General features: G+C 44.4%; 2 protein-coding genes across 3 annotated transcripts; one reads left to right on the forward strand and one right to left on the reverse strand.

The window, feature by feature from the left end:
* The first annotated feature begins 255 nt into the window (after positions 1-255).
* slc7a6 (solute carrier family 7 member 6) lies at positions 256-11,808 on the forward strand. The gene is made up of 10 exons (XM_076028435.1): positions 256-396; positions 3,717-4,295; positions 5,060-5,185; positions 5,597-5,741; positions 5,848-5,971; positions 6,072-6,175; positions 6,650-6,746; positions 7,314-7,463; positions 9,978-10,161; positions 10,280-11,808. The coding sequence occupies exons 2-10, from the start codon at positions 3,830-3,832 to the stop codon at positions 10,345-10,347; spliced, it is 1,464 nt and encodes a 487-aa protein (XP_075884550.1). The 5' UTR covers positions 256-396; positions 3,717-3,829; the 3' UTR covers positions 10,348-11,808.
* A 56-nt stretch (positions 11,809-11,864) lies between these two features.
* Positions 11,865-19,091, reverse strand: slc7a6os (solute carrier family 7 member 6 opposite strand). Of its 2 annotated transcripts, XM_076028436.1 has the most exons (5): positions 18,819-19,078; positions 16,986-17,324; positions 14,374-14,577; positions 13,472-13,604; positions 11,865-12,777 (listed from the first exon to the last, which is right to left on the reverse strand). In XM_076028436.1, the coding sequence occupies exons 1-5, from the start codon at positions 19,002-19,004 to the stop codon at positions 12,641-12,643; spliced, it is 999 nt and encodes a 332-aa protein (XP_075884551.1). In that variant the 5' UTR covers positions 19,005-19,078; the 3' UTR covers positions 11,865-12,640. The 2 variants fall into 2 exon arrangements, with proteins under 2 accessions (XP_075884551.1, XP_075884552.1); XM_076028437.1 differs by lacking the exon at positions 11,865-12,777 and having other exon boundaries at positions 13,466-13,604; positions 14,299-14,577; positions 18,819-19,091.
* Between the last annotated feature and the right edge of the window lie 572 nt (positions 19,092-19,663).

Genomic DNA, 19,663 nt, shown 5'->3' on the forward strand with positions numbered 1-19,663 from the left:
GCGCAACAAACATTGAGGAAAATCAGACGCTTAACAGAATATTTTAGTACTTTCTGTGCTGCACATTTTTGTTTGCACACACACACACACACACACACACACACACACACGTCGTGTAGCCTATTGATGTTGCAACGTTGCGCTTGAAATAAATTGAAAATGCCCGTGTGTTGCCCCACCTGCCTCGGTGTTTTAACGGCGGCGTGCGCAGCTGCGTCATATGACGTCTCCCCCCTTTGTGCAGCAGCGGCTGGTTGTTTACGGGACTGATGCTTGTGTGAGTGAGTGTGTGTGTGTATGTCTGTGTGTGTGTGTCTATGTGAGCTAAACCCCCTGTTGGAACCACCGTCAGACCCCACCGAGGCCCAGGACGGACGGACGGACAGAGCCGCTCAGGTGGGTCCATTCCACAACCCTTTCTGTGGGTCGAACCGCGGTGCTGTGCTGCGTGTTTCAGTTCAGGTTCGAGTGGTGCTGCCCGGACCAACAGGGAAGTGGGATTCTCCCTGTTGACACAAAGCCGCAGAATTTGGAAATTAAAACGAGCTTCCGCCACTCCTCACTCGCAAATTAAGCAGGGGAACGCTTCCATTGGATTAATGACAATGGAAGCGTGTGCGTGTGCGTGTGCGTGTGCGTGTGTGTGTGCGTGTGTGTGTGTGTGTGTGTGTGTGTGTGTGTGTGTGTGTGTGTGTGATGCGCTAAGATCAAAGAATGCCGGCCGGCAAGCTAACTTTGCCGACGGTTCTGTTCGATAACGTTCAGGTACCGTCAAGTCACACGATTGGACTACTAACCTATATACGGTATAGTTTTTTTGTTTTAAATAAAGCGCATTGGCTTGTTCCTTTGCACCGTTTTTGCCCGTTTAACAGCGCAGATGTCTATGATTTGACGTCCATGCTGTCTCACCAGTGGTCGGCGTCCCTCTTTAGAACTAACTGGTGTTTCTGCTCCGTCAACGTAGCGCGAAGCCAGTTGGAAATTGTTGAATTGTCAAATATTTTTTTGCAGCACAAACGTCGATTATTTCTTTTTCTTTTTTTTTCCTCGACAAAAAGCAAAAACAAGAGTCTTTATTGTGAAGGAAACGGAAGTCGCTGGTAGTGCTCCGCCGGGTAACTTGACACAGGATGCTGCGCTGCTATGTGTTTGTTTTTCCCCTTTCAGTTTTTGTGTGTGTGTTCTATCTTCAATCTTAGACACTGGTTCCCCATGCATCTGAGGTTTCATTGACCTCATTAGTTTTATTGATTGTGTTGGTTTTATTGCTCAAAAGTGACGTTTTCTGCTTTCTGTTCTGGCGAGGAATGACTCAAAGTCAGCATGTTCGTTGCAGGTTTTATAGAAAATGTTGGGCATTTATTTTACTGGACACACAATTCAATTCAATCGTTTTAAAGATTTGCCTCGACGTGATAGAAAGTGGGTTAGTGTTTTATTTATGTTGAATGAATTTGGGTCGCAACTTCATGATAAGGAAAAAAGAAATGATGTGTGTCCCGAGACTCCACCACTGGTCTGAAGTATTTATATTTTTTAATTGTTAATTCTATTTCAAATAGAATTATTAAACATACTTTTTATATTGATCAAGAACTGTAGTCATTTTTTTTTTAAACTTTTTTTTTTTTTATTCTCTCAGTTCTGTGAAGAGAAGTGGCTTCACAAACCAGTCCTCGCCGCTTTATAGTGTCTAACATCCTCAGTTTCAGAAAAGTGATTTCCACCGCACTGATTCCCAAAGCTGCTGCCCTGTGAGCCTTTGTCTAAAAAGAAAGAGCAATGCTCATTTGACAAAGGAAAAAGAGGGAACCTCACAGTTGTGTGAAAAGTGTGTAGGAGCTTTGTGTCCTCGTGGCAGTGGCTTCTATTATTGGATTTACGATACGCACGTTCTTGCTAACGTGAAATGTCACACAGTCGTACCATGTGGGGGAAAACCTATTACTGCGGTGGAACAAGTGGACAAAGTGTCACAGGGTTAACTGAAACGGCCTTGTTTGCCTCACCATTGCTCAGCCTTGTATGATTCCATAGTTGGATAGAGGGGGTGTGGTGCAGGTGGCAGGTATGCTCTTCTATCGGTGGCCAACGGTGGGCAAACCTTTTGTGGGCCACATTGGCTTCTAAAATTTTACAGAGGCAGGGCCAGAGCAGGAACAGATGCATGGAGTGTTTTGGTGACCCCCCTCATATGAGAAAAAATATTTCATGGGATGTGTAGAAAACGTGCTTTAATGTCAATTGAAAATGAACAAAGGCAAAAAGTTGCAACAAAATCAGTGTCTTTGAAACCCCGGTATTTAGCTCTTTATTGAAATGACCATTAAAACACAAAAAATAGATGAAATACAGCTATTTTATGACTCACTAGTAATATAATTTTGTGAAGTTCGGTGGGCCGGATTAAAAAGCTAAATGGGCCACATATGGCCCCCGGGCGTAGTTTGCCCATGCCTGCCATAAGAGAAACACTATCCACACTTGATAGCCAACTCATAGAAAGCTGCTTTTTTTATTGGTCAGTGGGTGAGGTACAGTGTGTAAAATTCTGCCTTCTTGTGGTCAGATTTTAGATTGCAGTGCTCATTCGCTCCCCCTCCCTCTGCTTCTCCCAAGCTTTTGCCAGTGAACTACAGTGGTCTGCACACCCAAACCTGGATTCTTCTTCTTCTTCTTCTTCTTCTTCTTCTTCTGCTGCAAGACCCTTACTGATCTATGGATATTCTGATATACGTATACATAAGAAACCATATAACTTTTATTGTACTGTGAGTATATATGCTTTTATTAATATATTTACGGGCAGTATATTGAGCTTTTACCAATTTAAAAATAATAAATCAGGCCAAATTTTACACAATGGACCTTTAACGCTTTTCCATTTTTGCTTTTGTCCTGTTTACTGATAAGCATATTGTGTTTGGCTGAGATCAAGTGATTTCTTTGCTACTGTAAAAAAAAATAAAAAAATCACATGAACACACAAGACCGTTTGAAAGGCTCACACCAGTACGTCCAGATGTTTTCATTTGCATCATGAGATCTTTCTTTGACTCATGATCACTTCTGCTATACTTAGTCTGAGTAAGTCCATTTTCTACGTCATAAGAATGAATGAAATCTTTCTTCTCTGCGATTCCCCTCAGTATTTCGGTCTCTTCCAACCCAAGACTTTCACACAGTTTCACATACAGTGAATGAACTCTTGGAACTGCTCGATTCGTGCGGACGTTCTTTATAACAAAAAAAACCCCAATAACCCAAACATTTCACAGAGATTATGTGTATTTTATTTTAGGTGGGAGGGGAGGGGGTTGGCGGCACGTTAGTGTTTAATGTAGTTGTGGCAGGTGGTGGAACAAAGCTGTTTGTGAGCTCACTAAACCCCTTTGCTCTGTTGTTTAGGCAACGCTGGTCAATGTGCACAAGTTTCATTATGTTTGAATGTTTTTTCAATTCTATTCTTTCTAAAGTATCCACATTTTTTTTCTGTTCATTTTATTTCAAGTACATTTATTAAACATACTTTTTTATATAGGTCAACAGTTCAAACAGATGATGATGATGATGATGATGATGACCGGGGTGTGAAATGTTCTTCATGATGTCTTTTGCCTCTTGAGAGTATGCGATTGCATCGTCATATTGCACAATAAAACAAAACAAAACAAAACAAAAAAATAACTGAGATCTGAATCTGTCCCTCGCAGGTCTCTGGGCAAGCTTTCCACTCGCCAACGTCCTACCTCCCCCTCCCCCCGTCCCCCCCCACCCCACCCCCCACCCCCCCTTTCCGGGACAGTGGGTCAGAGAGCGCGGCGCCATGGCGGCGGGTGATGCAGCATCGGAGCAGGCTTGTGGCGGTGGCACCAAGGAGACGGTGCAGCTGAAGAAGGAGATCTCGCTGCTCAACGGCGTCAGCCTGATCGTGGGCAACATGATCGGCTCGGGCATCTTCGTCTCGCCCAAGGGCGTGCTCATCTACAGCTCCTCCTACGGCCTGTCGCTGGTGGTGTGGGCGCTGGGCGGCGTCTTCTCGGTGGTGGGGGCGCTGTGCTACGCCGAGCTGGGCACCACCGTCACCAAGTCGGGCGCCTCCTACGCCTACATCCTGGAGGCCTTCGGCGGCTTCCTGGCCTTCGTGAGGCTGTGGACGTCGCTGCTGATCATCGAGCCCACCAGCCAGGCCGTCATCGCCATCACCTTCGCCAACTACCTCATGCAGCCGCTCTTCCCCACCTGCGAACCGCCCTTCACCGCTGCCAGGCTGGTCGCCGCTGCCTGCATATGTAAGAGCTCGACTCCGATGGTGGGAGGTGCTGGTGGCCAAGTTGAAGGTCCAGCGTGCGCAATAATAATTGGAGATTTTTGAGGAATAGGATAGAATAGAAAAGAGCTTGCCAGTGAACTACAGTGGCCCTGCGCACCCAAACGCGCTGTCAGGCAGCTGCATTGTCCACACCAGGCTTCCTTAGAAATATGCAAGCTAACTGGGAGCAAAATCCTAGGGTAGGAAAACCAAATTACTTTTATTGTATACTGCGAGTATACACTTGTAGTAATGTATTTATGGGCAGTATGTTAAGCTTTAACCAATATAAAAATGATAAAACAAGTCAAATATTACACAGTGGACCTTTAAGTAGATTTTTCAGGTATTTATACTTTAATACTTCTTACAATGTTTTATTTTGACTCCCTACATTTGAACACAAATATTTGTACTTTCTACTTCCTACAATGGAAAAACATTGTTACTTTTATGTTCAAAAGTCTTTGAAGGATACAAATTCTGTTCAAAGTCATTCACGTATTTGTAGTTGTTGTTGCTTAAAGTTGAATCAATTTTACTTTTACCAGAGCATTTTTTTTTACACAAGTGCCGGTGTCTGTAATTTTACAGAAGTACAGAAAGTGAGTAGTTTCGACACCTCTGGTTCTCGTGCAGTCTTTGCTCTGTCACTCTCGTGTTTCTTCCGTCCCCGGCTCTGAAGGGACTCGGTAAACCTGCTTCCACCCCCCCACCCTCACACCAAACCCCACCCCTCCACAGGCTTGCTAACGTTCATCAATGCTGCTTATGTGAAGTGGGGAACCCGAGTGCAGGACATCTTCACCTACGCCAAGGTGGCTGCTCTCATCGTCATCATCATCACGGGCATCGTCAAGCTGTGTCAGGGTGAGTTCAAAGGTCGCGCCCTCTGGTCCGGCACATTTACACGTCTTAATTTTCACCCGGGACTAAATAAATAAATAAATAAATAAATAAAACCCTGAAAAGATCTTAACTCACTCCCACACAAGCAGAACACTAGGCGTTGTTATTTTATGATTATATGTATTTAGTGTGCCGTTTTTGAGTCACAGAAAATGTTCCATTTCATGTTGGATGACTGGGCAATGAAGTTTTCTGGGTTGGAGCTCTGAGACTCGCTACAGATGTCCAGAAAGTGTTGTTGCAGCAGAACTACAGCCCAGTTTAAGCTTCCTGACCCACAAACACACAATGTTCTTGTATGTTTTCATACCAGGATTTAATGAAGCCACTCCGCTTAAACTCAATATTACTATCCCCCCCCGCCCCCCCCAGGTTACACTGACAACTTTGAGTCGTCCTTCCATGGATCGAGCACCGATCCCGGCAACATCGCCCTGGCGCTCTACTCCGCATTATTCTCCTACTCTGGCTGGGACACGCTCAACTTTGTCACAGAGGAGATCAAAAACCCAGAGAGGTATTTTGTCCTTTTTAAATATGTGCCTTTCTTTCGCCGCGGAGGCGGTAGAGTCGGGCCGCTTGGTTTTGAATCCGCCCCAAACGAGCCTCAAATGCCATTTCAGAAACCTTCCCCTAGCCATCGCCATCTCCATGCCCATCGTCACCACCATCTACATCCTTACCAATGTGGCCTACTACGCCGTCCTGGATGTGGGCTCCATCCTGGCTAGCGACGCCGTTGCAGTGGTGAGTCAACCAGGTGTGAATGAAGGCTGGAGGAGGAGGTGAAAAAGATGTGTCAGCGGAAAAAAAAAACGAATACCGGGCTGTGTGTATCCGTCCTCAGACGTTTGCAGACCACACCCTGGGCGTGATGAGCTGGATCATCCCTGTGGCTGTGGCTCTGTCCTGCTACGGAGGTCTCAATGCCTCCATCATAGCAGCCTCCAGGTACTGTTGCTGCTTCTCCACGTAGTCACGTGAGGGTGTTTTCTGAGGTTTTGGGGCTGAGCTCGACAAAAGACTGGCTCGAACGAACCTCGAGCCAGTCTTGCGCAAGGACGAATGTTTTTCGTCTTCTTCGTCTGTTTTCTTCTTCTTCCTCTGCTTCTTCTTCCGTGTCTTTCTACCTCATTTTGACACCCTTAACAAACTCCAAAATCAGCAAAATTTGGCAAGCATGTCAGGACTGGTGTAAGATTTTAGAAAATGCAAAAATGAAAACTGTTGGTGCTTCATAGCACCACCTACAGGCAAAAAAAAACAAACTGTCTCAGACCAGAATGGCCCTATGGCCACTAGGAAGGTCGTAGAGACATGGGACAAAGACCCACGTGCTCTTCTCTACACACGCTCTGACTTTTGGTCCTTTTTTGTTGCTGTTGTTGTTGTTTCATTCTTCCGTTGTGTTCTTGCTACATCCAGGTTGTTCTTTGTGGGCTCCCGCGAGGGTCACCTTCCAGACGCCCTGTCCATGATCCACATCGAGAGATTCACACCCATCCCTGCTCTCCTCTTCAATGTATGAAAATAGATTCCTGTAATGTTTAAGGTTGTGAAGCTTTTGAACACAAAACATGCCATGTTCCCTATACTGGGGGTTGATTTGTCTTTTAGCCTCAAAGGTCCAGTGTGCAAAATTCGCAATGTATGCTTTTTATATTGTTTAGTCACAGTACAATGAAAATAATTTGGTCTTCTAATACACCAACAAAGAAGAAGAAGTTTAGACGAGGTATTCAGCTTTGGGCTCGCAAGTCCAAAGCAGTTCGGGAGGGGTAATTTACAGAGGCCCTGAGGGTACATAAGCGAAAGAGCACTGCAATCTAAAATGTCATCACTTGATGTTGCCGTTTCTTCTTAAAAATCTCCAAATATTACACACTTCACCTTTAAAGCCTTTTTTCAGATAATACTTTTTTAAATTTAATGATTTTTGCTCATTTGCTCCATTCTTCTCCATTTAGTCAAGTCTTACTTAGGCTGCTTTGCCACAGATATGCTTTATCTCAAAAGGCCCAAATCAACAAAATGGCAGTGGACTCATCATATGTTGTTTTTGCGCTTTCTTTTTTTATCCTTTGTCCAGTGTCTCATGTCTTTGATCTACCTGACCGTGGAGGACGTCTTCCAGCTCATCAACTACTACAGCTTCAGCTACTGGTTCTTCATGGGTCTGTCCATTGCTGGGCAAATTTACCTGCGCTGGAAGCAGCCGGACAGACCTCGACCTCTTAAGGTGAGAACAGTGAAGACCCTTTTTTGCAAAGGACACAGTCAGTCAGTCAGTTGCTAGTTTAGGGGTGGGCAAAAGTTTTGACTGGTGGGCCACAACGGGTTGTAAAATTTGAGGCAGATGAATGGAGTGTTTTGGTGAAAAAACATATCATGGGATATGTAGAAAACGTGTGCTTTCATGTCATTTGAAAATGAACAAAAGCAAACTTCCAACAAAATCTGTGTCTTTTGAGCCCTATGGCATTTAGCTCATTAATTCAAATGACTCTTAAAACACTGAAAAACTGGATGAAATACAGCTAGTTTATGACTTACTGACTATTAATATAATCTTCAAGTTCGGCAGGCCGGATTAAAATGCTGGGCTGAGGCCCATGAAGGACAGGCTTGAACGAGTCTTGGCAAAAGACTATTGTATTTGTTGTTGTTTTGTTTTGTTTACCAATTGCATTATATTAATTGTTATTACCAGTTTATTGCCACATTATTGACATTGTTATTCATTTTTCTTTGATTGAATTGTCTGGGCCTTGCACCGCTTTAACATTAATATTTTTATTTGAGAGTGAGTGTTTCTATTTTCTTTAGTCTGCATTACTTTGAAATGAAGGAAAACATATTTTTTCACTCAGGTTTGTGGCTTGCAGGAGAGGGTCAATGTTGTCCATTAATTAACCTTTATACTTCAATGTGTAATGTAAACCTATTCTATTTTTCGTTCATTATTTGGAAACTGCAACCAGCAGTTACCATCGTACCATCTTTTCGTGCACAAATGGAGAAGATCTCGCTGCACTTGCAGTGGTCAGTCTGATTCACTGTCATGTATCCTGCTGACTCATTCCGAAGTCACTTCCTCCTGCCCTCAGTGTTGTGGTTGCAGTTGGAGCCTTTCCTGGCTTCCTCCGGGCGGAGGCTGGGTTCATGGTTACACCCTGAACAAACTGCAAGCGCTCATTAGCACTCGCACTCACACCTCGGGGCAACTCAGAGCTCCCAATGCACCTCACAGTGCACGACACCTTCTGGTGGATTGTGAAGAAGACAGAGAACCCCTTCCGTGTGTGTGTATGTACAGTACTACCCAGAAAATTAGAATATCCTGAAAAGGTTGTAGTATTTCTGCAACTCAACTTAAAAGGTGAGTTTGACATCTTATATACATGAATAATATGCAAATCAATATATTTCAAGTTTTTATTTCTTTGGATTTTGCTGATCAGGTCTTGCAGCTTAAAAAAAACCCACTCAAATTCAAAAACTCAGAAATTTAGAATATTACATAAAGTCAAATCTTTATGAAAAAATTAATCAGCAAAGTTACAACAAGGAACTGCTTGAGATATGTCAAATTGCGTGTAATGGCTCAATAAAATGTGTTGGTTTCATCTTTTATGTTAAATTGCCAAAATAAAACAACTTTTACTTGATATTCTAATTTTTCTGGGTAGTACCTATGTATGGATGTATTGATGTACGAACGTACGTACGTACATCCTGCTTTGTGAATGTTACTTCAGTATACCAGAGAGCACTCCTGGTATCATAAGGTGGCACGTTTGATATATATATATATATAATATATATATATATATATATATATATATATATATATATATATATATATATATATATGTGTATATATATATATATATATATATATATATATATGTGTGTATATATATATATATATATATATGTGTGTATATATATATATATATATATGTGTATATGTGTATATATATATATATATATATATGTGTATATGTGTATATATATATATATATGTGTATATGTGTATATGTATATATATATATATATATATATATGTGTATATATATATATATATATATATATATGTGTATATGTATATATATATATATATATATGTGTATATGTATATATATATATATATATATGTGTATATGTATATATATATATATATATATATATATATGTGTATATGTATATGTATATATATGTATATGTATATGTATATATATGTGTATACACATTACCTCCTGAGGTAATGTTGCTGATCAATTTGAATTTATTATTAATTATTGATTTTATTTAATTTTATTTTTCAGCTTTAAATAGTCAAAAAATGTTTATAGTTTAAATAAGGATTTTTTTTTTTTTTAAATTGCAGGCAAATTGATGCACTTTAAATCTTTTCTGTTACAGACTACAGAACATTGTTAATAAAGTTATTTGTTGTAAGTGGATCTGGTTGATCTGATGATCTGTGGGGGCGGGGGGCAAATGTTTTCTTCTTCGTAGGAGTGCATAACAGAAAGTAATTGAGAGGCACTGATGTATACATATATATTTATATATATTTTTAAATCCCCTTTATTAAAAAAATAAATAATAATAAGAAACTGCCTACAAAGCTGTGACGCAATCAAAACAGCTCGGGGACCCACATTTGGGTCGCAACCCACTTGTTGAGAAACCCCCCCCCCCACTATTGCTGACCGCTTGTGCCCCCTGGGGGTCTCCTTCTCCACAGTTCACGCTGGCCTACCCGGTGGTGTTCTGCCTGTGCAGCGTCTTCCTGGTGGCCGTGCCGCTGTACTGCGACACCATCAACTCTCTGATTGGCATAGCCATCGCCCTGTCGGGGGTCCCCGTCTACTTCCTGGGGGTCTACCTGCCAGAGTCCCGACGCCCCCCGCTGCTCACCAAGCTGCTGCGTGAGTCTCCGCCTCCACCGCCCCACCAACCCCATCTGTTCACCACTTCCTGTTTCCTCAGGGTTACTCATCGTCTGGCTGTCTGTCTGTCTGTCTGTGCGTGTGTGTTCCCCTGCAGGTGCTGTGACCAGATTGACCCAGATGACGTGTTTCTGCGTCCTCACTGAGTGGGACAAGAGTGAGTAGTAGCCAGAGATCTGCTGCCCCTGAACCCACCAGGGTCCCTGAACGCACCAGGGTCCCTGAACCAGGAGGACCACCAGAACCCACCAAGGTCCCCTAAATCCACCAAGGTCCACTAAACCCACCACGGACCCCTGACCCACCAGGGTCCGCTGAACCCACCATGGTCCCTGAACCAAGAGGGTTCCAGGACCCACCAGGGTCCCGTGAACCCACCAGAACCCCTGAACCTCAGTGACTCTGAGGCTCTCTGACCCCCACCGACCCGTTTACAAAAACACTAAAGACAGATTTACGTGCTGGCTTGAATGATTCTGTGATTTGACAACCTCGGTCCCTCAGGATGAACAGCATGAACCTTCAAGCAGATCATCGTCTCACTCTTGAACCTCTGTTCCCAAGCGTTTTGCCTTGTTACTACTATCTGTACGTTACTCCGTTCATTTTCTGGATGTATTTCTGCCGGTGAGATTTGCATGGATTCAGGAGGATGTTTGCTGTGCGTGCGTGCGTGCGTGCGTGCGTGCGTGTGCCTCACCTGGGAATTAAGGCTTTCATTTCTTCAAGAAGGGAAAAAAAAACTAAATGTTGCTGATGCATTGACCTGCTGCTATGTCCACATTTTGAAGGGGAGAACCCCCCCCCCCCTCCACATTGTAGCTTTATTTATTCTGGTTATTTATGTTTCACATTTCACATTGTGAAACAAGGTGTCACTGTAGATCAGCAGCAGCTGCCCTGTTCCGTCTTCTGCTCCCGTCAGCTATGCAGCACTAGAGCCACCTAAGAGTTTGTTTTAGTCAGTGTTGTATATCACCTGATGTCCAGGTAGTTTGGATTCCACTGTGGCGCTCGACCGGCACCCCGCTGTTATAATTTCACTCAGGTAAAGGACTGCTTTGGATCGTAGAGACTTCTATTTTTTTGGTTCATTAAGTTCTTCACACCTACCCACACACACATTCACATAGTGGTGAATGAAGTTGGTGTAACCAAGAAAAAGATGAATTTAATTTCAGCTGAGGGATTTTTTTCTATTTCAATAACTAAATCAAATAAAGCCTTTGCAATTTCGACGAGTTACGTTTTACTGTTTTTGTTAGAAACTACAAACATTACTTCCTCTCCACTCAACAAGGTGGTTTTAGGTTCTCTTGAAAATCACTACCGCCCCTACTGATGGGGACAAGGATAGGCGGGGGCTCCTCTCTGCCACCAAACAATTTTGCTTCCCTCCTGATGTTGTGATGCTGTATGTCTGATGTTTGTACAATATAAATTCAGTTTCACCCCCTTTTTTTTAAAAAAAAAATTAGGATTACAGTCAGATTTAAAGATGTTTTATTGTGAATTTCGAATTAATATTTTAATATTAATATATTAATTTATATTTGACAGAATTCCCAAACAGTTTGAGTGACATCAAGCGTGATCCATAGTGAGTGAAAACTCTTTTTAAACTTACATCTCTCAAATTTTACTAATTGAATAAAAAAAAAAAATGAATTTAAACAAAGAAATCTGCACAGCCGTCTCAAGTTTATTTCAAAGCTTTCTTTTTATACACATCTACATATTTACAGTGTTTAATTCAACAAGCTTCCAAGACAATCAAACTCAAACTTCAAAAAAGAGGAATTTGTGAACCTGCAACTTCACTCGCTTACGTACCCACACACAACAGAACAAATGCACCACTCTCACATGTTCATGTCACAAGTTTTACACACCTACACACACAACCATGCACAAACACCCTAAAAATGCAAACACACACACACACGCACACGCAGCCCAAAAATGTTGCACTAACAAAAGTGTTGACAGCGCAAACCGAAAACCAAACAACAAAACACGCAACATTTCTAACACACATTCACTGAAGAACAAACACCCACACAAGTTCACTCCACTAGAGTTAAAAGTCACTCTGGAACGTCATTAAACAACACCTACTCCATCACCTGTGTAGCGTGAGAGGGTGGGGGAGGGGTGATGGTGGTGGTGGGGTCACTAAACTCTGAAGCAGGGGCGGTGGGACGCTGATCTCGACATTAAAGCGGAACAACTTGGTTTACTCTCACAACTTTGTCGGCCGAGTGGAGAGTAAATTGGCTTCCAACGCAGTAACTGGTGGCTACACATGAAGAGCTACGGTCTGGATTTCCTGGAGGACCACTTGGTTCCCACTTGGTTCCCCAGAACGTCCACAGAGGGCCGGCGTCATTGGTCGAGAGGGCTTTGGGTGGCTTCACTGTCGGGGTGGGGGTGGGGGTGGGGCAGAGTTGGGACCGGATCAGTCAGAGTCATATTTATTGCCCTCCTCGTCATCCTCGTCCTCCTCTTCGCCCCGGCAGCTCAGCTCCTGCAGGACTTCCCTCTGGTACTGCGACCAGGTCCTCTGGCTGTACGAGTGCTCCTCCTCCCAGTAGCCTGCAAGAAACCAGCAACAGGAAGAGACAAAATGTGATGATGATGATGATGATGATGATCGTGAGAGCTTGTAAAAGTTAACTGGTGGCCTAAAAAAACCATGTGGGGCCATTTTCAATGGGATTCAAAAAGCCAACACAAACCTAAAAACATAAAGAACCACACTTCCTTGGTTTTTACTGCCAGCTGACTGACTGCTCTCTGCGTGTTTGTGTGCACGTGGCCCCACCTAGTGGACAAGTTGATTATGACACCATCATAGTCCAGTCGGTGACACAACTTCTAAAGGACACACTAAGCATGAATGCGTTTCTAGATTCCTGACTGACGAACGCAGGCAGTGCATAATAAACAGTGAAGCAATGCAAAGCGTCTTTCATACTGCATCAGCACTACCTGGCACATTGAAAAACAGTCAGTCGCATGCTTGCACTGATGACGAGGTGTCGTGAGTAAATGAGCTGCCACGTATACTCGATGATTGTGCGTGTGATATGGTCCGTCAGTGTGCACACACACCAAATGCTAATCAATTTCTTCCCTGAATTAAAACAAAGACATCTCTTTTCTGTTTCCATGAATCACGCAACCAACGGCGCGGTTCACTTCTCACTGGCGCGTTGGCCACTTCCTGTTTATTGACACCTGGCGGCCAAACACCTGGCGTCCACCACCGACTGCACACAGTACGTACCGCCGTAGCGCTCCTCTCGCCCGCCGTCTGAATCGCTCTCCTCGTCGGGGTAGTCGTTCCTCCAGTTCCCCTCCTCGTTCTCGTCGTCCTCGTCTTCGTACACCTCCTCTTCGTGAACCACCAGGTCGGGCACCTGAGACAAGCACTGTTCAAGAACCTCTGCTCGCAAAAAACATCAGGAAAAAAAAAAATCCTAAAGTGTTTTTTTCCCCCCTGACCGCAATACCGCCTGCACCTACTGCATTTAAAAGGGCCTGTTGATGTAGAAATCAGGTCAATGAAAGGTTTATCCACACGTGGCCTCGTGCCTCCTACCAAGAGACCGTCGCTCTCCTTCTATCCTCGATGCATTGCTTTCACTTCGACCCTCCTTCGCAAATCAGGGAGTTGCTTGTGCTTCCATTCGCAGCATGAAGCCGCCAAGCCCAGGGGTGGGCAAACTATGACCTGGGGGGCCACGTGCGGCCCGTTAAGCCTTTTTAATCCGGCCCGCTGAACTTGAAGAAATGATATTAATAGTCAGCAAGTCGTAGATTAGCTGCTTGTCATCATCAGCCACGGGGCTTCAAAGACACTGATTCTGTTGCAACGCTTTGTTCATTTCCAATTAACATCAAAGCACATGTTGCCCACGCCTGGTATCGATGTAGGGTTGATGAACGGTTTATCCACATGTGGCCTCGTGTCTCCTACCAAGTGCCCTTTGTTCTCCTTCCACCCTCAATGCTTTTCAGCTCAATGATTTTCTTCAGAAATCAGGGAGTCGCTCGTGCATCTGCATGAAGCCACCTGGCGTCTACACTTTGACCACGTCTTCATTCACTCACTGCGATTCCAACTCTCACTCATGTGTCCGTCCACCCCTCCATCCTTCCTTCCTTCCTTCCATCCATCCAACACACCAGCTCTCCCTCGTCAGCGTAGGGCCTGACAGAGAGGATGTCCTGGATCCAGCCCGGCGTGACCGTTTCCTGGTAGTAGAGGTCGTAGACGAAGTCCGAGTCCTGCTCGCGCTGCTCGTCGCCCGGGCCGCTCCCAGAAATGCTGAGCCGCTCGCGCAGCATCTTGGTGCTGTTGCACAGGATGACCTCCGGGTCGGAAGACGTCTGTTGAGCAGAGAGGGACGAGCAATCAGTCGCTGCACGGTTAAAGTCAGTGCACATGAAGTGTTGACAAATGGCTGCTGGTGTGTGGCTCAGGTCCCAACCCTTCATGTACTGATGCCTCACAATACATTTTTACAGTGGACACTATCACAATACTTCATTATTTCAACTTGTTTTAAACTGACAACAAATTTATAGAGTACAGAATATAATAGACTTTATTGTCATAGTGACACGCACAACAAAATGATAGTATTATAATACAATGTATGTGTATATATATATATATATATATATATGTATATGCGCGCACACGCGCGCGCACACACACACACACACACACACACACACACACACACACACACACACACACACACACACACACACACACACACACACACACACACACACACGTGTATATATACACTCATACATACATACATATAATCTTTTCATAGTTTCAATTCAGCAGCCACTCCCTACGATGCAGTGGCGTGCTTGTTGCATACCATCAAAGGCAACCATCAAGCCCATCTGTTCACCCCTGCCATACATGAGGATGTTCCTTCACAAAAGAAACGCCCCACTTCAAACGCGTGCTTTCAAACTCAAGTCTGCGTTGAGGCAGAGACGACTTGAGCTCGGACGGAGCAGCGGTCCAACAGTGGGGCCAGCGGGTCGCGAGGTGTCGGGGGCTCGGGGTAACAAACGTTCCGTCAACTGAAAACTTGATTTGCAGAGGGTGATGAACAGCATGTTTGTAAATTTGCTGTTTGGCGACCGCTGCCAGGTCTGTTCACCGGTTTCTGATCCTTGCAGGTGACAACAGGCTTAAGTGGAGGGCCTGGTGTAGAAATGAGACTTTGATGGTGCAGTACACAGCTACAACACAGCTATAACACAGCCAATACATTTTCAAAATGTGCTACATAAACAGTCAATGAGCACTGCACTAAAAAAAACCAGAAAAATGCAAAATGGGATGGATTTCTAATTTAAAGAAAACAACCAGGCGCAACGAAGAATGAAGATAAAGAGGCAGGAAAGGAAAAGCAACACGAAGGGGGCGGAGAGAGGACAAGCAGGCAAACTGCAGGGCTTCAGAGTCAAGGAAGCCAGCGGTAGGAGAGCTGCCAAGGTCCTAACACGCATCATTCTTGTTCGCTAGGAACACTGGGCAGTCGTGAAGGTAGGACCGGTCATTCTGAACCATAGGGGTCAAACTCTGGCCCGCGGGCCAAATTTGTGTCATTATATTTTGCCCACGAGGCCATACAAAATCACTGGTAGAGCTGGCCCGCCAGTATTATACGCCATGTGTACCGCTAATACTACAAATCCCAGAATGATCTCATCATCATCATCATCATCAACTTTATTTATATAGCACATATAAAAAACCACAGGTGTAGCCAAAGTGCTGTACAATGGGTCATAAAAGCAGTGATCTGCTGGCGTTTTGGCTCAAATCAGGACAGGAAGTTGATTGAAGGATATTATTACTATTATTATTATTACTTAATTGGTTTACCGTTTTATTTTTACATTCATTATTAGCCAGTGAAAAAATGTCACTTTTGAAATGTAAATTGGAATGCTGGAATTTATTGAATTTTGAATGTGTTCAATATTAGGTTGCTTACGGTATATTATTAAGCTTCACTTGTTCCTCATTCAGCTTGAAGCAAAACTTGTTCAGGTCCATATAAAAAGGTTCACTGTTCTATCTGGAGGAATATTTCAATATTCTGTGTACTCGAGTTCTAAACGTTCAGGACTCTCCACACCTGTTAACACCTGGCAGCCAACAGCAGCCACCTCTCTTAATGAACCATTGGTCACAATGGGAAATGAAGCAATATAAAGTGGAGAGTTTTGTGGCTTTGAGACTTGATATTAAAAAAACACCTCAAGTTAGAGACAAAAGTAACAATCCATACATGTGAACCAGGGATACCACTAACAGTTGGCATCCCTGTTGTCGACTAATCCATTGATTATTTTTCCAATTAGTCACAATGATCTTCTGTATTTTACAGCACCTTTTGGACTCCTGTTTAACCCGACTTGCTTAACTGTGTTATATTGTTGTACCCTGACTGCATGCATCATTAAACAAGGATATAATATAAACGAATATAACACATCAAACAAGTATATATATGACACACACAACATTTAGAAACTGTGGGTGGGAGTTTTCAAGCCTGGTTTCTGCATCCTTCTGTTTCCTTGCGGGGTGTAAAACAGCGAGCAACACTGCCACCCTCAGCACTCAGTTAGTACTGCAAGTACAGACGAGCCCGTAGCGGTCGGACTGAGATTTTAGCATTCAGCAATTAGCAACGCTCCCCAAAGTGACCACCGTAGCCGAGACTAAACTCGCAACTAAACGATGCAAAGCTCACCTTGCCGGAACCGGACTTGTCCTCGTCCTCCGCGTTCTCGTGCAGAAGATCCACCACCTGGATTTTACCCAGGACCAGACTCTTTTCCTTCTCCTTTCCCTGCTCCTTTGCTCCCTCGGGTGACTCCGCCCGGGGGTCCTGCTGCTGCTGCTCGGCCACCCCGGAGATGCCGCTGCGCAGGCTGGAGACGACCCTGTAGCGCGCCTCCCTCCTGGTGCTCCACTTTGTGCTCCGCAGGTCCCCGACCACCCGCTGAGCGCTGGTGGCGGAGGGCCGCAGTGCGTGGGCCACCCGGGGCCGAGCCAGAGCCTGGCGAACCTGGGCCTGCACAGGAGCATCCTGGATTCAAAAATGAAAAGATAATAATCAGCATCATCGTGTGGGACATCAACTCGCTGAAGCTGCTGGAGTGGAGGACTCTATCAATCTTATGGGCTCTGTTAGAGAACCTACGTATGAAAACATTAATTGAACACTTTTTATAATTCAACCACACACACGCACACAGCAATTCTTTCACACGACCCATCAGGAATCTAGTCCAGGCATGGGCAAACTACGCACGGGGCCATGTGTGGCCCCATTATATGTTTTAATCCGGCCTGCCGAACTTGAAGAAAGGATATGAACAGTCAGTAAGTCACACAACAGCTGTATTTCATCCAATTTGTCAGTGTTTTAGGAGTCTTTTCAATAAAGAGCTAAATACCGTGGGGCTTCAAAGATGATAGATTTTTATCAGAACTTTGTTTTTGTCCATTTGCAGCTGACATTAAAGCACATGTTTTCTACACATTCCATGATAGATTGTTTTTTTTCCTCCTGTGAGTGTAAAGTTGGCTCATCCCGATCTAAAATCTTGCCCGATCAAATGTGGTCCTACAGAACCGAACAAGGCAGGCAGCAACAACCCCCAACAGCCAATGAGAAGCACACAAAACATTTCTGACGTCCACTGAAACTTTGTGCTTCAGTTTCGGCCGTGCTTGTTTTTATTTACACATGCTTCTTTCTTCCACAGTCAGTTCGATTCTTCATTGGCTGTGTTACGTCACAATTCATAGTCTCATGACACAGTAGTGCCCACCCCACACACACACACACACAAAGATTTTTAATCGTAAAATTTGAATGAGTTTTAATATTGATGACATACAGCGGCCTTTACACGCTTGATGATCGGGCCAACCTGCCTCAGACCACACGATGATGAGAGGATAATGAGACATAACGTCATCTTGGTTCTTGGTTCAAGATGTTGACAAAATCAGCCCGGTTATCTTCCCAGCATCGTTACTGAACGCCATCGTCGACCATTTAGGAAACTTCTTAACAGCGGCTGGTCATCACAACCTTGTCTAGAGTTCACTTAAGGCGAGTCAAACAAAAAAAAAAAGAAAAAAAAGATGGATACTCACATTTCACTCGCTTTCACGAAAGCATTAATTTGAACGCATTCACAGTTTATGGGTATGTTTTTGTTTGTTTTTTTATCTTGAAAAAGAAAAAGGAAATTAAGAAACGAGCTAAACCATTCCGCTGCTAATGACAGTAGGGGGATGACGTCACTGGTTAACCGTCACAGCCATCGACGTTGGCTAGCTAGGGCGGTATGCTAACAACAACTAGCAACGGAGTTGGACAATAACGATCCGCATTTCTGGCTTTCAAGACGATTATAATTTGCTCTAAGGCAATTAACCAATATAAAAGCGTCTATGGTCATGTTAAAACTCTCGGGTAACGTCACCTGCCGTTGCCAGTGGTTATTTTTTCTAGTTGCGTTGACTTTAGCCCGCAGCGCTGGGTTAGCTTAGCACCATGCCATCTCACCTGTGTTGTTACGGTCGCCACGAGTTTAAAGACAGAGCTTTCGACCTCGGCTTCGGGCTCCGGAACCGTTTCGCCCGGGCTTTGGGTAGTCTCCGGGCGGATACGCTTGCAAGCGAGCAGGAGGGCATCCGCGGGGTCGGTGCCCCTTTTCCGCTTGACACGCAGGATGGTCGTGTTTGGGTCCATGTTGCTGCTCTGAGACTGAGTTTGTCTGCTGGTTTGTGTCTGTCTGTCTCGCTGTTGAACAGAGGGGCGGGGCATCCAAGAGTTGGCTTTATTTCCGGGGATGATGACGTCACAGCTGTTCATCGCGATGACGCAAAGGCGTAAGGAAGGACATTGGCGGAAAGCTCGTTTGTCCCTCTTTCAGTATTGCATTTCAAATAAGAACTTTTAAGAACTTTCAAGTGTCGAGTTTCATTTGAGATTTCAGTTCCGTATGAGGCAGAGTTAAACATGAGAAGGTGAGGAGTAAAGGATTAATCCACCTCATTAAAAAGCACCGGGACTATCAGGGTTGTTATTGGAGAAACTGGTCTTCTGCCTGCAGGGGCTTTGCTGGTTTGTGTTTATGTGACGAAGCAAGGCTCTCCCTCTCCAACAGCAGCAGCAGCAGCAGCAGCAGCATAGTCTGTGACCCGGAAGTGACGTGTTGCGGGAGTGTAACCTGGCAGGCTATACGATACGCCTACCGCCTATGTACGTCGCGTAGCGCTTGACCAATTAAGGTCAGCTCCGCCTATCCTGCCACGCTTACATCGTGTCAGTGTCACAGGTGGGCAACCACAAAGAAAAACGAATCACCATCTCTCACAGGAAATTCTACTTTTGGAGGTGCTGCATAG

This window comes from Nelusetta ayraudi, unplaced genomic scaffold (genome assembly GCF_046127955.1).
Source record: "Nelusetta ayraudi isolate G7.1 ecotype Tasmania unplaced genomic scaffold, CSIRO-AGI_Nayr_v1 ptg000023l, whole genome shotgun sequence".
NCBI classification, from domain to species: domain Eukaryota; kingdom Metazoa; phylum Chordata; class Actinopteri; order Tetraodontiformes; family Monacanthidae; genus Nelusetta; species Nelusetta ayraudi.

Coding starts and splice junctions, on each gene's coding strand:
- slc7a6 (XM_076028435.1), top strand. CDS start 3,830: ATGGCGGCGGGTGATGCAGCATCGGAGCAGGCTTGTGGCGGTGGCACC. Junction 4,296..5,059: donor GGTCGCCGCTGCCTGCATAT/GTAAGAGCTCGA, acceptor ACCCCTCCACAG/GCTTGCTAACGTTCATCAAT. Junction 7,464..9,977: donor ACAGACCTCGACCTCTTAAG/GTGAGAACAGTG, acceptor CCTTCTCCACAG/TTCACGCTGGCCTACCCGGT.
- slc7a6os (XM_076028436.1), bottom strand. CDS start 19,004: ATGGACCCAAACACGACCATCCTGCGTGTCAAGCGGAAAAGGGGCACC. Junction 14,578..16,985: donor ACAAGTCCGGTTCCGGCAAG/GTGAGCTTTGCA, acceptor TCTGCTCAACAG/ACGTCTTCCGACCCGGAGGT. Junction 13,605..14,373: donor ACGCTGACGAGGGAGAGCTG/GTGTGTTGGATG, acceptor TGCTTGTCTCAG/GTGCCCGACCTGGTGGTTCA.